General features: G+C 38.0%; 1 protein-coding gene across 2 annotated transcripts; it reads left to right on the top strand.

The window, feature by feature from the left end:
* Positions 1-1,905: 1,905 nt before the first annotated feature.
* On the top strand, positions 1,906-17,252 carry LOC139984372 (uncharacterized). 2 transcript variants are annotated; one of them, XM_071998264.1, is made up of 5 exons: positions 1,906-2,139; positions 8,496-8,559; positions 10,971-11,219; positions 11,274-11,619; positions 13,638-17,252. In XM_071998264.1, exons 1-5 carry the CDS (start codon positions 2,030-2,032, stop codon positions 14,960-14,962), a joined length of 2,094 nt encoding a protein of 697 aa, XP_071854365.1. In that variant the 5' UTR covers positions 1,906-2,029; the 3' UTR covers positions 14,963-17,252. The 2 variants fall into 2 exon arrangements, with proteins under 2 accessions (XP_071854365.1, XP_071854364.1); XM_071998263.1 differs by having other exon boundaries at positions 1,907-2,139; positions 10,971-11,619.
* Positions 17,253-17,463: the final 211 nt, after the last annotated feature.

Genomic DNA, 17,463 nt, shown 5'->3' with positions numbered 1-17,463 from the left:
TTACTTTATAATGAATGCAATAAAACTCACTCTTTCCAGAGGAAGTATGCGGTACTCAAATCCCTGATTAGTTAACATATTCTTTGAAAGGGTCAAATATATTTGATTTTTTGTGTATTGATTTCAATTCAGAGAGAAAAGGCACTTTTATGTAATTTCATATGTCCCCCCCCCCCTCCCCCTACACCCACCCTCTCTCCTTTCACTCAAATGGCATCACATTTCACAATCGCGCTTTCACCAAATTTCATTGCTATCATATTTGAGGGAGACTTTTATTCGCACAAACGTATTAATCTTACAATATACACCGCATGTCCAGCTAAAGATAATAAGGTATTACGTTTCATTAATGTCTGTAATTTGTAGCGACACGAACAAAACGTCACTTGCAAGCAACAGAAAGGTAACTTTTTTTTGCCCTAAAAGCTAAGTGAAAATAACACCGTTCTATGCAAATTTCATATTAATAATCATTATTTTATCGAGTTATCTGTCGTTTTGAGCTGAATAAAATTCGCCAGATAGTTTGAACTAGTCCGTAGATTCTACAAACTTCATTCAAAATTTGCAAGCCCCGCCCAACAGATCATGCGCCAATCAACTCTATTTGATTTGTTGACGACCGTTAGGCCTATATAACTAACTTTCACTAGCCTCTAGCCTGAGTTACGTCCATTCTCTTGAATAGTATCTTTATTTCGGTCTTACCGATGTAGCTTGCGGAATTGTGTCATTTTCTTCCATTGCAAGGAATAAACAGTTGTTTTCAGGCGTTTCCTCCGTGAAATTGGGTAAAAAAAATAGACGATACGAGTACACATAATTGTAGCATATGTATAATGAACAAGCTGGTACGGGCCGTCGCAGTGATTTTACGGTAAATCGTTAGCGCCATAAGGGCAACAGAAAATAAATTTCTTTCTTTCGATTGCGACAGCTTTTCTCCATTAAACCCACCTGGTCAGAGTGCCTGTAGAATAAGAAACATTGAATCTGCTTCGAAAGTTTGTTTTCCGAAATTCATCAGCCAACACACATTGAGACTTTAAAGATAGACTTACATAGAGCCACCGAAATATTCGTTTGAAACTATGACTTTCGCCAGAATTGTTGTCACACTATTTCTTTGTCCAAGTGAGTGCTGGTTTTACTTTCTGTAGCTATTCTGGTTTTCAAGATATTCACTGCCCAAAAATGACATTTTTAAGGCTAAACGAATGGTGACGTCGGCTCCAGTCAGTGTATGACTAAATGTTATAGTGTTAATCGATTGTATAACTGTCTTACCAATTAACATGTTCTTTTAGATTGAAACATCAAAGCAACATTGGATGAAATTCAACACTGTTTGTTCTTTGGCAAAGTTGTTATGCATCGTAAACATGCTATTTTTGGCAACAAAAAGTTTATTTAGTTACAGAAATAATATTATGATTTAATTTGGCATGTGACCTTTGACAACATCTTTTGAACTTGTTATTCCTTGGAAGGTTGCAAGTCAGGACAAATTTTACGCTTATTTGAACTTTTGACATCGACACTCGCTATATGAAGGCTGCTTATAGCCACAATAGATTACAAAGACCAACTGATTTAATATATCCGATCTTCACTACATAAGCTAATAATTCCTCCCTTCGTTTAAAAAAAAAAAGTACTGCTATTTCCGTTTTATATCAAAGACACAATTATCCGAATCCACCATTGAAGTAGCGCCGTTGTTATAAGTCACTCCGGTTGTGAACAGTTCCGATACGGTTGTTCTTATTATTATCCAATTCGCGTTCCATATGCTTAAACTTCACGAAAATGAAACACGTCACGTGACAAGTACCGCTTGTGTTTTGGTTTCGTCTAAGGTTAACCTCACCATGTACGCAGGCGTCGTTAATTATTCTGTTCCCTCGCATACCGCAACGCGTATACGTACGAAGCCTTCAAGAATTAAGGGACAATCGATGGTTCATGCCAACAGCGTCAGGGCGTACAAAGTAGGTAAAGTAACTGTAACTTGCAACATCAGGACATGGACCCAAACAAGTTAACCATACAGAAAGAGTTCGTGAAAGTGTGCCAGGAAGACCAGTCAGTGCTGCACTTGCCTCACATGAAATTCTACAGAGACTGGTTGGAAAGGTGACACATCCTTTGAAGCGTTACAAAGCTGCAGTAACACTAAGAGTTAGCCGTATATAGCCTAGGCCTAGTATTATTATTAATCATAGGCTAGCCTAGGCTCAACGATACTCGATAGGCAAAATACTGTATAACTAACCGGAATGGCCTAGCCTAGGCCAAGATTCCCCCTTTACTTTGTAGTTTGTATAGTATTAACCGTGCCTAAAGTTGACTGGCAGTATAGGTATCATCATCGGTCACACTAATTAGCGTCAACTCACGACAACTCACGACAACTCAAGACAACTCAAGACAACAGGCTTAAAATAACATCAAATACCATCAAATACAATTGATGTTATCAGAGTATATCTGGAAACACGTTTAAAACTGACTGGAACCAGCGTGCATACAGATCTTTCACGGGAAAAAATGTTTTTGTCGTAAAAATCGCCAACTTTTTTCTTACGTTGAATTAGACGACGTGATGCTATTGCGCTTGCGCAATGCCATCGGACCGAACCATTATAATATGGGTGGGTTTGTGCTAGGTTTGGAAAGTACCTTGTGTACAATGTCGGTAAGGTGGGTTGTCGTAGTAATAAAGCACCAAAGTATGGTGTATGAACTCCAAATCAAATTATTTAATGTTTTAAAATAATGAATACTGCTTATTATTTATCCATTTTAATTTACATATGTTATTATCAACTTTATTATTAATTTTACAGAGTCTTGCTTACTATCATTTTCGCCTTTTGCCAAGTTACCAGTGTGTGGGCACCATTCTCAATTGAAAAATTACACTTACCTGTAGTGTAATGGTTCGGTCCAATGTCATTGCGCAAGCGCAATGGCATCTTGTCGTCCAATTCAACGTTAGAAAAAAGTTGGCGATTTTTACGACAAAAACATTTTTTCCCGTGAAAGATCTGTATGCACGCTGGTTCCAGTCAGTTTTAAACGTGTTTCCAGATATACTCTGATAACATCAATTGTATTTGATGGTATTTGATGTTATTTTAAGCCTGTTGTCTTGAGTTGTCGTGAGTTGTCGTGAGTTGACGCTAATTAGTGTGACCCATCATCATCGTAGACATAAATCTTGAAAACTACGTCAATTAGGCGAGGATCATGAAAAGTACCAACCATAGATACTACATAAAGTATCTATAATAGAGCCTCTGTCATGTAACATACCCTTCTTGAAGCACTCAACTATTTAGTACTACTGTAGTTCGAACAGTAGCTGGAGTCTAATCAGATCATGCCTTTTGTGAGATGGAGAAATTAAATCTCAACATCACTATCATCAAACCTAGCTTTTCACCGGTCACACTAATTAGCGTCAACTCACGACAACTCACGACAACTCAAGACAACTCAAGACAACTCAAGACAACAGGCTTAAAATAACATCAAATACCATCAAATACAATTGATGTTATCAGAGTATATCTGGAAACACATTTAAAACTGACTGGAACCAGCGTGCATACAGATCTTTCACGGGAAAAAATGTTTTTGTCGTAAAAATCGCCAACTTTTTCCTAACGTTGAATTAGACGACGTGATGCTAAAGCGCTTGCATGCCATCGGACCGAACCATTATAATATGGGTGGGTTTGTGCTAGGTTTGGAAAGTACCTTGTGTACAGTGTTGGTAAGGTGGGTTGTCGTAGTAATAAAGCACCAAAGTATGGTGAATGAACTCCAAATCAAATTATTTAATGTTTTAAAATAATGAATACTTCTTATTATTTTTGAAATGGGGGTGTAGGCGGTTTTACACTATCTAACGCAACATAGTAGCCAAGAACCTGAAGTATTTTTAAGGGAGGGCCCGAAGAACATGAACTTATAGCATGCTCCTCATGGTGAAACATAATTGCACCTATTAGGTGAATTGAGTGTACTTTTAATAGTAGGAAAGACTAGCGTAGGTTCTTATGACCAACTAGACCGGTTTCTGCTCTCAATATTTATAGGAGGAGCTTCATCAGTAGTAAGCCTTTGAATATTTTATATTCGGCATGAGCGTCTCGTTCTTAAAATGCATCTATTTTCTGTGCACGAGTTTTTATGGACTCATAGTGCATCTATAAGAGCATCTAAAGAGCTTCGTGTGAACCTTGAGAGTTAGCTGATTCTTCGTTAGTACGAAACCTTGAGTTAACAAGTAAATCTTTGAGATTTTGGGCCTTTTTTTAGGCATATCACTCTGCAATTAAATCCTATCACACAATCATGAATTAAAGCTTACCCTGAATATAACACGATCTGGTTAAACATAGGAATGGCTCTGTAAAAATGAATAAAAGACCATTCACAAAAAGTAGTAGTACTCACTGACACTAGTAGTAGTAGTAGTATAGTATAGTAACGAATGATTCTCATAAAAAGTAGTTAAGTAAAATTAGATGGCGCTCGTCGCCTTTTGCCAAGTTACCAGTGTGTGGGCACCATTCTCAATTGAAAAATTACACTTACCTGTAGTGTAATGGTTCGGTCCAATGTCATTGCGCAAGCGCAATGGCATCTTGTCGTCAAAGTGCTTAATGTTATAACTTGTACCAAAATGCCAAATCATGTGTTATGAAGGATGATGTGTAGTCCGACTATTTTGATTGCAATATTGGAGTCAGGCCATGTGAGAATCTCTCACCAGTCTTGTTGAGTATATTTGTAAACGATTCAAGCTTCATCAGTAATTCGTACAACTTGTTTAATTAATGGAGGTGTCATCTTCGATGGAAATTGAGTTGAGTGACGATGATGTTGAAGTTTTCCTTACACTCTTTACTCATATTGTATGCAGATGATGCAATTATCCTAGCTCAGAACGCGAATGATCTGTAAAGTGCATTAAATTGTGTGGAAAATTATATTGTAATACTTGGAAAATGTTTGTATATAAAATTATGCAAATAATCTGACTAATATCATCATTTTCTCAAGGGGTAATATTAGGAATAAACCTTCTTTCACTTTCGGTGAGGATACTGTTGAAGTGGTCGACGATTATACCTGCCTTGGAGTCTTATTCAATTACAACAACAACTCTGTGTCTTTGCACAGTTTGCATTAGTTCAGTTTTCCAAGTTTGCATTACATTTTACGATGCGATCACAGGTAAATCATTCTGTCATGTTGGTTTAGTTGAAACTGGTTACTTTTACTTGGGCCGCGTGCTACAGGCTTATATGGTGATCATCGCCTCGAAAACTGTATTGATGGACATCCAGTATGCAGACTTGAAGTTTCTGTGTAACATTTGATTTCTCTTTTTTTCTGTTCTTTTTTTCTTCTCATTCCTGTGTTGGTTGTTTTCTTTTGCAATAACATTTTTTTTTCATCAGTTAATCAAACATGTAAGGCATTGATTCAACAGAACTTAACAATATATTTATGATCCAATTCAACGTTAGAAAAAAGTTGGCGATTTTTACTACAAAAACATTTTTTCCCGTGAAAGATCTGTATGCACGCTGGTTCCAGTCAGTTTTAAACATGTTTCCAGATATATACTCTGATAACATCAATTGTATTTGATGGTATTTGATGTTATTTTAAGCCTGTTGTCTTGAGTTGTCTTGAGTTGTCGTGAGTTGACGCTAATTAGTGTGACCCCTTTTCACAATTATTCTCAAATTAAACAGAAAGGCCAGTTAAAATAATAATTTTGTTAGTAAGAAACTCTTATCACAGGGAATTGACACTAAGGTGACCAAATTTTTTCCTGGAAATCCAAGGACATATTGATGTTGACACCCCCTTCCCCTCCCCACCCCCATGTTTACATCAAGTGTTAGTAAGTACTCGTACTCTACTTAAAGGAAGGCATTTTGAGGGTCTCTCACAAGCCTCAGTGTTTTGGTGGCCATAGATTTTGGCCTAACTTAAGAATCCGTACCATATGAATGGGAAAGCTTACTTCGAATTGGCAGAATAACAACTGTATTATCCGGTTAGGATTAGGAGATAGAAGAACGGAAGGTGGAGATAGGGAGTGATTACATGAATGTGGGAGAGAGATAGTAAGCAGGATACGGATTAGCAGAAATAGTCGAATGGTACGGATTCTAAATTAGTGCCTAGATTTTTAAATGCGCATGGATTGTGAGAACACCTAGGCTACAGCTAATCCAGAAACATGTGTTTTGCTCGAGATATTTATCCATTGCCAAAACCTTGAAGGTCCCTTAAATCCTTTTCATTCATCACTAATTGCAACATGATGCTTCACATGAATAACAGGCTATGAACCTTTGCATTGACTTTGTATTGCCTTGATCTGTGAGCTAGGAATGAAATTTACATAATTTGTAGCCTATTGTAGAACTTTGTAGACAATCACAGACTAGCCTACTTTAAAACTGCCTCTACGAATGGGGAGGCCAACTAGGTAAGATGGTCTTAGTCTTAGCAATTACTCTTAGCAAAAACTCAAATCCAATCAAATACTGGAATGAATGTTATTAATCGTGCAACTTGTACTAGGGATGATATTGATAGTATCCCACTACAGTAGATGTTTACAAGGATCACTTTGGTTATTTTAACAACATTGGTCCTTTGATCCTTCAGTCATTATGTCCTCAAACAACGACAAAGTGAATAGAGCAATTTCTGACCAGGAAGTTATCCAACAAATTAATAAATTGAAAAACTTGTAATAAATCGTGTGGGGTTGGTGAAATTATCAATGAAATTTGAAAAAAATGCACCCCTGCAGTGGTATTGTTAATGACAAAACTTTTCAATTGTGTTCTATCAAGTAGTGTAGTGCCCCCTAGTTGGACTATTGGACTTATCAAACAGGTCTATCTATAAAGGGAGGGGCTCAAAAGATGATGTATGGACAACTATGGGGGAATTACTCTCCTAAGTTGCATGGGAAAGCTGTTTACAGCAATCTTGATTGATCGTATCAAAGATTACAGTATCTTAACTGTATAGCTCTAATTGGATATGAAAGGGGAGGGTTCAGGAGCGGCCATTCGACCTTGGATCATATGTTTGTCCTTCATTCTGCTATAGAGTGTTATTTCAGAAAGAAAAAAACCGTGTGTATTGTGCTTTCATAGATTCCCAAAAATATTTTGACCTGTTTGACAGATCGAGTCTTTGGTCAAAACTGATTGCTAACAACATTAATGGCAAAGTGCTTAATGTTATAACTTGTACCAAAATGCCAAATCATGTGTTATGAAGGATGATGTGTAGTCCGACTATTTTGATTGCAATATTGGAGTCAGGCCATGTGAGAATCTCTCACCAGTCTTGTTGAGTATATTTGTAAACGATTCAAGCTTCATCAGTAATTCGTACAACTTGTTTAATTAATGGAGGTGTCATCTTCGATGGAAATTGAGTTGAGTGACGATGATGTTGAAGTTTTCCTTACACTCTTTACTCATATTGTATGCAGATGATGCAATTATCCTAGCTCAGAACGCGAATGATCTGTAAAGTGCATTAAATTGTGTGGAAAATTATATTGTAATACTTGGAAAATGTTTGTATATAAAATTATGCAAATAATCTGACTAATATCATCATTTTCTCAAGGGGTAATATTAGGAATAAACCTTCTTTCACTTTCGGTGAGGATACTGTTGAAGTGGTCGACGATTATACCTGCCTTGGAGTCTTATTCAATTACAACAACAACTCTGTGTCTTTGCACAGTTTGCATTAGTTCAGTTTTCCAAGTTTGCATTACATTTTACGATGCGATCACAGGTAAATCATTCTGTCATGTTGGTTTAGTTGAAACTGGTTACTTTTGCTTGGGCCGCGTGCTACAGGCTTATATGGTGATCATCGCCTCGAAAACTGTATTGATGGACATCCAGTATACAGACTTGAGGTTTCTGTGTAACATTTGATTTCTCTTTTTTTCTGTTCTTTTTTTCTTCTCATTCCTGTGTTGGTTGTTTTCTTTTGCAATAACATTTTTTTGTCCATCAGTTAATCAAACATGTAAGGCATTGATTCAACAGAACTTAGCAAGATATTTATGATTCAATATTCCACGGTTGTGTACATGTATTACTTTTCTTGTTGGCATTCCTAACAAGAGGTGTGCATGCCAAAGTCTGGGTGGCTTAATGGATTTGACCAAAGAAATGAACCACTGACCGATCTGTGATAACATTGTTCCTTCATCAGTGATGTGCGCTTGCATTCTGAACCTCTGGAACTTTGGTGAACCACTAGTACGTACAGTAAAATGCAAGTTCAACAGAAAAGTTGTATTTTTAAAAATTTAGAGTCAACCTATATTTGATATAGAACCATCCAATACTGAATTTTGGAAATAAGAAGATGATTAATTAATATCACAGCAATGTGTTGTTCTTTCTCCTCAGTCTTGGGGCCAAGATTCCTCCCCCTGTTGAAACACCACCAGCAGAAGATGAAAGCAAAACACAGGTATGTTCTTAGTATCATGATCAGATGAAACCAAAACACAGGTACAGTACTGTAATTCTTAACATCATGATCAGATGAAACCAAAACACAGGTACAGTAATTCTTAATTTTTTGATCAGATGAAACCAACAGACAGGTACAGTAATTCTTAGTATCATGATCAGATGAAACCAAAACACAGGTACAGTAACTCTTAGTATCATGATCAGATAAAACTTACACACAGGTACAGTATATTCTAAGTATCATGATCAGATGAAACCAAAACACAGATACACTAATTCTTAGTATCATGATCAGATGAAACCAAAACACAGGTACAGTAATACTTAGTATCATGATCAGATGAAACCAAAACACAGGTACAGTAATTCTTAGTATCATGATCAGATGAAACCAAAACACAGGTACAGTAATTCTTAGTATCATGATCAGATGAAACCAAAACACAGGTACAGTATATTCTAAGTATCATGAACAGATGAAACCAAAACACAGGTACAGTATGTGCTTAGTATCATGATCAGATGAAACCAAAACACAGGTACAGTATATTCTTAGTTTCATGAACAGATGAAACCAAAACACAGGTACAGTAATTCTTAGTATCATGATCAGATGAAACCAAAACACAGGTACAGTAATTCTCAGTATCATGATCAGATGAACCAAAACACAGGTACAGTATATTCTTAGTATCATGATCAGATGAAACCAAAACACAGCTACAGTAATTCTTACTTTTGTGATCAGATAAAACTGAAACACAGGTACAGTAATTCTCAGTATCACGATCAGATGAAACCAAAACACAGGTACAGTAATTCTTAGTATCATGATCAGATGAAACCAAAACACAGGTACTGTACAGTAATTCTTAGTATCATGATCAGATGAAACCAAAACACAGGTACAGTAATTCTTAGTATCATGATCAGATGAAACCAAAACACAGGTACTGTACAGTAATTCTCAGTATCATGATCAGATGAACCAAAACACAGGTACAGTAATTCTCAGTATCACGATCAGATGAAACCAAAACACAGGTACAGTAATTCTTAGTATCATGATCAGATGAAACCAAAACACAGGTACAGTAATTCTCAGTATCATGATCAGATGAACCAAAACACAGGTACAGTATATTCTTAGTATCATGATCAGATGAAACCAAAACACAGGTACAGTATATTCTTAGTATCATGATCAGCTGAAACCAAAACACAGGTACAGTAATTCTTAGTTTCATGATCAGCTGAAACCAAAAAACAGGTACAGTAATTCTTAGTATCATGATCAGATGAAACCAAAACACAGGTACACTGGTAGAGTATATTCATAATCTTAGTATCTTGATCAGATGAAACCAAAACACTGGTTCAGTATATTCTTAGTATCATGATCAGATTAAAAAAGAGAGAAACCAAGTCAGTTGAGGCTACAGTTTAACAGTGTACCGTACATGTATGCTTTCGCACTGAGTTTTGTGTTGCATCTGACTTGTCAACTCATCTAACTTTGTCTGTGTAGTTAGACTTCCACATCCAGTCACTTTCATTGATGAAGCTCACTTAATTGGTCATTCCTCAAAAATTTGAAAGTGTTACAGAAATGCAAGCTGGGCTGATATTGGTCATGTGTGTTATTAGTCTACAAACTGAACAAAATTTTCTACCTTAAAAGTCATCCTTTAGGTATTTATTGGTTGTGGCAAGCATATACAATAATAGTGGTCAGAGTGAGCTGAATCAGTCTCTGACTGGTAAGGTCGGAATTGCTGGTTGATACCCACCGCCACCGATCACCACAGCTACTGTATACAGGCATGAGCTTTTTCTTTGAATTAGTTGAATATCCGTGATTTTTTTTCTACCTCGTGGACAACAACTATTATCCTAACACACTGTAGCATACGCAAACTGGAGCCTATATCGCAATTTTTGCAAAGTTCCGTGATTTTTTTTTTACCCCATGCTCATCCCTGTGTTTTCAGTGCAATTCTTCATCTATTGTACATAAGTTGCTCATTTATATTCCTAATTGGTCTGTCCTACTGCTGTTCATAAGAAGGCTGTTATACAGCGATCATTAAAACCTTCACAAACAAAGGAAGAAAAGGAAAAGAGAATTAATACGAATTCTGTATTTCTTTGAGATATGCGGCTGTCTAACTGTAACCTGTTAAGGCAAAAACTATCAAAAATATATTGTACAATACAAATACCGTCCAGCTGATATGGGTTGCGAAATATGAGAATGAGCATGAAGTGAAGCTATACAGGACTATATGGACACATGTACAGTAAAATGCAAGCAGATCAATTTCTGCGATGATGTTTGGATGCACATCTTGTTGTACGTTATGCAATATTAAAAATGTTATGAATTTTCTTGTTCCTATTCACTAGAATGCAGACCAAGAGGCAAATCCCACCAGCACCCAGGAACACATCCCAAACACCGAGACAGCACCTGAGTGTGAAGCTGCACTTGCTACAGAGGCAGCACCTGTTCTTGAGGCAGTTCCTGAGCTAAGGGCAGTCTGTGGGTCCGAAGTAGAACCTGAACCAGTACGTCTGCCGGAGGCAGCAGTTCAGATTGAGGTGGTACCTCTTATTGAGGCAACACCTCATACTGAGATGGTACCTCTTATTGAGGTATCAGATATGAATGAGGCAACACCTCGTACTGAGATGGTACCTCTTATTGAGGTATCAGACCTGCTTGAGGCAGCACATCAGATTGAGATATCTCACATGGAGGTATTATCTCAGATTGCTGTATCATCTCAGGTCGAGGTAACATCTACGCCCAGAGCAGTCTCTGAGCCCGGAGAAGTGTTTGAGCCTGGAGCAGTGTCTGAGCCTGGAGCAGCCTCTGAGCCCGGAGCAGCCTCTGAGCCCGGAGAATTGGCTGAGCCCGCAGAAGTGGCCCAGCCCATAGAAGTGGCCAAGCTCACTACAGCAAGAGGCCCTGAAGCTGTTATTGAACCTGAGGCAGCACCTGTTCCTATGTCAACGCCCGACCCTGAGAAAGAAGTTGAAAAGCTTGCTGAAGGTAAATTTGTCTTCGAGATTTTGAAGTCTAGAGTTGAAATTGCTCATTGGATGGTGTATGCTGTGTCTTAGATAATGTGTAAACCCTTAAAGCTTCTTCTTTGATTTTGGGGGGTCTTGCATAGCTGCTGTAGAATTGAACTTGAAACATTTGCCATTGGCAGACAATGTACTGTACACAGATTGCTTGTAAAACACTCATTGCCACTAGTTTTGTTCCTTAGTCAAGGTCATTGTGGTTTGTATTCATGATGGTTACCAATTCTTGCAAAAGTTGATTTTATGGATATATACTTCAGTTCTGAAGCTGAAAGAGTCCACAGTGTGATCTGTGATTAACAAACCAGCAGATGGGGATCCTAATGGTGTTAACAGAATTATCAGTTTACTCCTGTTGTACTGGTCTAGATTCCATGGTTTCACTATGCTGTAGGTACACGTCTTCTGCAGGTCTAGCTTACAAAATGTGCCCCATTGACTCAATTCCCTGGTCAACATCCTGCCCTTTTTTCCCTTCCTATTGTATCATTATTAAGATGGAGTACCCCAGGTACAGTACAATAAACTGTACACATTTACAGAGAAAGATGGGAGTACCCCAGATACAGGTTAATAAACTGTATACATTTACAGAGAAAGATAAAGTACCCCAGGTATAGTTCAAAAACTGTGTACACATTTACAGAGAAAGATGGAGTACCCCAGGTATAGTTCGAAAACTGTGTACACATTTACAGAGCCCAGGTATAGTTAAAAACTGTACACATGTACAGAGAAAGATGGGAGTACCCCAGGTACAGTTCACAAACTGTGTACACATTTACAGAGAAAGATGGGATTACCACAGGTACAGTTCAATAAACTGTATTTATTTACAGAGAAAGATTAAGTACCCATATGGACAGTATAATTTGTAATCAACGTACCGTATAACTATGATGTGTGATGATATTGGGATCAGATATGTATACCCCTTTAAGATTAGAAAGGCTTGAATGGAAGTGGTACAGTAGTTATAATGTCACAGTCAGAGCCCAGACGTTGGAATATTTACTAGCTAAACGCCAGTGGATATCTTCTGTTGCCAGTAGAAAGAAAAGGCGCTTGCATTTTTCTGACAGTATAGAGATTAAGAATATACACACATACACAAGTTTTGCTAACAATTTACATTTTAATTTTTTTTAGTGAAATATATTATGTACCTGGTAAAAGTTATTAGTTTGTTTCAAAGAGATTTTACAAGGGACCGATTGAGAGCCATAAGTAATGTTTCTCGCATGCGTAACTGATGCATTATTAGTCTGTATGGTTTTGCCATAGGCTAGGCCCAATTTATGTTGCATATGTTGTTAGGAATGTCAGGGTTTTAGATGTTTTAGATGATGCAGGGCGGGATTCACGATTTTTAAGACAGTGCTGGGCGGTAATTTTTAGTGTTCTTTTTTAGTTTTTAGTCGCCCAGCGTGGGCACATCCCTGTGCTCTGACTGCTCCCATAATCCCGGTGTAGTAAACTAATATATGATGGGAGGATCATAATTCAGGAAAATCTCCAGTCAAAACTTGATTTTAGCTGTCCTTAAGACTTTTGAAGCATTTGCATTTTTCATGGAATACAGAAGATGGCTATGGACTTTGCAGATTGCCGTAGACCACCCCAATTTACCTGACCATTACCAAATACCAGTTGGCAAAAGGCTGCATGGTTCATTCGGTTGGTCGGATACAGTTAAAGTGGTTTAAATCTTGACCAGTCATATTTACAGGCATATTCACCCAGACAGAGACCGTCCAAGATTATCTACATATAAGGACATTTTGGTTTAGTGCAGCCAGCCTAATGATAACCAACTAAAATGTTTTTGTAGTTCTATAAACCTCAAAATGCCTTTTCTTAAAAGTTTTCCAAACAAGGTTACTTGCTGATATTATTTCCATGGCAACAGAAGTAGTGTATTCATTCTTTTTTTTGCCTTTCACAAATTTGTAAAATAGTTTGGTTTGTTTTTCCTTCCAGCACCTCCAGTGTCTGATGTGCCTTTGGTTGATATCGAGGGAAAACGAGAGGAGGGTATCATACATGAAGAGAAGAACGAGGAGAAAGCAGTGGAGGAAGAGCCACCTCAAGCGACCAAACAGAGAGTAGAAATCGACAAAAAGATGTCCACCACAAAACGGAAAAGAGGGAAGAAAAAGCGGAAGGATGCCGACAAAAGTCGTCCAAAAGAGAGGACGCATCAGTGCAGTACGTGCGGGAAACTGTTCTCGTTGGCGAGAGTCCTGAAACAGCACACCAGAATCCACACAGGCGAAAAGCCCTTCAAGTGCCGCATGTGCGACAAGTTGTTCTCACACTCCGGGAATCGGAAACAGCACGAGATGACCCACACGGGGGAGAAGCCGCACCGCTGCCGGTTCTGCGACAAGTGTTTCGTGCGGATCAAGAGTCTGAACGACCACGAGAGGTCGCACACGGGGGAGAAGCCCTACGGATGCAACTCCTGCGGGAGGACGTTCTCCAGATCGGAGAGTCTGAAGAAGCACGAAACTTCGCACACGAGAGGACACGCGAAAGCCCACCAGTGCAGTCATTGCGGTAAAGTCTTGGCTAGCTCAGGCTCTTTAAAGCAACACATAAGACAACACACGGGAGAGAAGCCCTATCAGTGCAAACACTGCGATAAGGTTTATGTACGTGCCAGCAGTCTCAAGGAACACTTAGTCACGCACACGGGAGAGAAGCCGTACCAGTGTAGCTACTGCGGCAAACTCTGTTCGATATTACGGAGCCTGAAGGAACACGAGAAGACTCACGTCGGCGAGAAACACTGCAGGTACTGCAGCGAGGTCTTCATGTCCTTCTCAAAGTTGAAAGTCCACGAGATGTTACACGAGGGGAAGGATCCCTTCGAGTGCAAGTATTGCGGTAAAATGTTCTTCAAGTGCAGGGATTGGAAGATACATACCAGGACACATACGGGCGAGAAGCCCTACCAGTGCAGTTATTGCGGCAAGCAGTTCACCGGTTTTCAAAATTGGAAAGCCCACGAGAGGATCCACACGGTGGAGGCGCCGTACCAGTGTCGGTACTGCGGCAAGACGTATCTGCACCCTAAATCTTACAAGAGTCACGAGAAGATGCACACAGAGGGTAAACCCTTTCAATGTTGCTACTGCGACCGAGTGTTCTCAGAGACCGAGGAGCTAACGGCACACGTCGGAACGCACACTGAAGATAAGCCTTATCAGTGCACCTTGTGCAATAAGATATTCCGTCTCTCTGGGTCGTTGAAACGACACATGCGGACACATGCCAGACAAAAGCAAGAAGCTACTTCATAGCTAAAAGTTCTTTCTGTAGTGAGTCAAAGTGGGCCTTTAGTCGGCCAAACTGGGCCTTTAGTGACGATATGAGGTATGATCTTATAAAAAGCTCTTTCGGAGAGACTATGCATACTGATGTTATTTTTGTTTTTGTTATTACACTGGAAAATTTACAATTGGAATATTCTAGGAGAGGTAAGCTAAACATGTACAGCAGTGATTGAGACACTGTTTTCTCCATACGGGCATTTTCAACCAAAAAACACATACTGTAGGAAAGCTTTTCACTGTGAGCCTGAGCAGAAAAAAGAAAGAAACTCAAAACCAAGCCAAATATATTCAGCTGATCCTTTAACACTCTTACACTGTAGATTATTAATGTTTCTTGTATTCGATTACTAAAAAGTAACTTGTTTGTTTAAATATAATTCCAAACAAAATGTTTTGTTATTCTAAATAAGATTGACCATCCATCAAACTAAGACACCTTCATTTTTGGAATGTTTACTGTTCTTTTTCACCACATAAAAGCCATATTATTAAATTATTAAAACAGTAAATGATTTGATTGGAACTGGACCAAACAAAATGATGACATCCAGGTACCTTTTTAATAGTCACCAGTATTTTTCATTACGTTTATTTAAAGTGCAAAACTTGACAATTTTGAAACTTTTGGCTCAGTTTTGTTGGCTCTGTGCCAGCTACTGTAGTAAAATCAAGCATCTATTCTATTTTTTGTTCTGTTTTTTCTTTTGAAGATCAGTAACAAATACAATCTGAAAAATTGGCATAAATTTGCCTTAAGATATAGTATCAATTGTTAGAAATTGTGTCCTTAAAAATGTATTCTTTTTCATTGATTCGTACAATTGTTACTTTATAATACACCAAATCTGGATGTTTAGTCTGGGAAAGTATGGCAAAAATTCTCTTTTTTAACATATTTTGCTGTTATTTGAGATAACTTACTCAAGGAATGTTCTTGATTGACCAATTGACTACTTTTAATCTTATTACTTAATTGTTAATTAGTGGTAATTTGTTATTTAATCCAGTTGATACAACTTAAATTCCATTTTCAATTTACTTGTCATATTATTTATTTCAGTAGGTGTGTGGGAGGGGGTCACTTGAAAACCTTTGAAAATACATTGCCACATTTCTTTGTTTACAGATATGATTTTGGCGCATTTTAATAACAGATTTTTTTAATGGTCAACAGTTGGAAGTTCATGGACTTTTTCAGTTGACATCCTGGAAAGGTCTGGAAAAGTCAGGGCATTTTTAATGTTCAAAATGTCTACAAACCCTGAATGAAGTATTCCTTTGCTAGATGGTGCATTACTCAACTTAACGACATATCACTGTGCCCCCCCCCCCCCCTTTTATTGCCACAATCATATGAACATTAAAACACTTCAAAAGGACATGAATATTGTGTCCCTCCTTAAATTGCTGCTTCCTTTTCTTGAATGGTTGGTGCCCCTACAACTCAGAATTCCTGGCCTGCTTACGGAGAATAAGACCATTCCACACGGGTAGTTCAGGCATGAGCTTTTTCCGCGAATTCGTGGAATATCTGTGATTTCTTTTCTACCGCGGGGACAAAAACTATTATCCTAACACACTGTAGCATACAAAACTGGAGCCTATACCGCAATTTTTGCAAAGTTCCGCAATTTTTTTTTACACCGTGCTCATCCCTGGTAGTTAAAAACCCTGTCTTAATAGCTTGACCTTCACTCGAGATATGATCCATTAAATTTTTATCACCAAACTAATGGAAAAACCCATATATCAGATTCTTTGCCCTAGAAATTTCTCTGAGGTTTAGATTTTTGGTTTTGACCTCATAGATGCAGTAATTTGGTTAAAGGGTTGACCTTTGGTTTGATATGTTGGAAACCATTTAATAACTCTTCTATCTGTCCAGGTCGTGTTCAATAACACTTTTCAAGTTTTTGAGATTTTGTCCCTTTAAACATCCGAGTTTTATTTAGTAAAGCGACTGAACTGATGAGGTTAATACACAGACCAGTATAGGTGTAAAAAGCACTACTAGCACGCCGAAATTGTTAGGTGTATGGATATATCATGACTAATAGTCTACCTTAAGTCATCAAGTTAGGAATCAGTTTCGGTGACCGGAAAACCCCTTTAAGGTATATAATTTTTTTTCTTGCAGAAGTGGGAATTCTAGTTGGGTACCACCTGTTTGTTGCAAATTAAACAAATTTTCAACTTCAGTATTTGTGTAATTGTTATATTGAAAAGAAAGGATAATAAAGTTCTTGTTGTACCATTACAGTTTAATTTCCATGTCATATTTAACTTACAGGTGATTTGAAGGAAACGCAAGAAAAAATAGCAAGAGATATGGGTTTAATAATTTGTTGCATTCAACTAGGAGATAGCTGAAACCCTGCCAAAAGTTACCCGTTTAAAGGCTTTGTCACAAATAAAATGAGTAATTATAAGGCCCTAATTTAAGGCTCTTAAACATTGTTATCAGTTCT

Source organism: Apostichopus japonicus, chromosome 17 (assembly GCF_037975245.1).
Source record: "Apostichopus japonicus isolate 1M-3 chromosome 17, ASM3797524v1, whole genome shotgun sequence".
NCBI classification, from domain to species: Eukaryota; Metazoa; Echinodermata; class Holothuroidea; order Aspidochirotida; family Stichopodidae; genus Apostichopus; species Apostichopus japonicus.
This window is presented reverse-complemented; position numbering and strand designations above follow the sequence as displayed.

Bases quoted from the DNA above. Each gene is read 5' to 3' on its own strand.
- LOC139984372 (XM_071998263.1), top strand. From the start codon at position 2,030: ATGGACCCAAACAAGTTAACCATACAGAAAGAGTTCGTGAAAGTGTGC. The intron at 2,140-8,495 runs GTGACACATCCT...CTTTCTCCTCAG, and splicing joins TACAGAGACTGGTTGGAAAG to TCTTGGGGCCAAGATTCCTC. The intron at 8,560-10,970 runs GTATGTTCTTAG...CCTATTCACTAG, and splicing joins AAGATGAAAGCAAAACACAG to AATGCAGACCAAGAGGCAAA.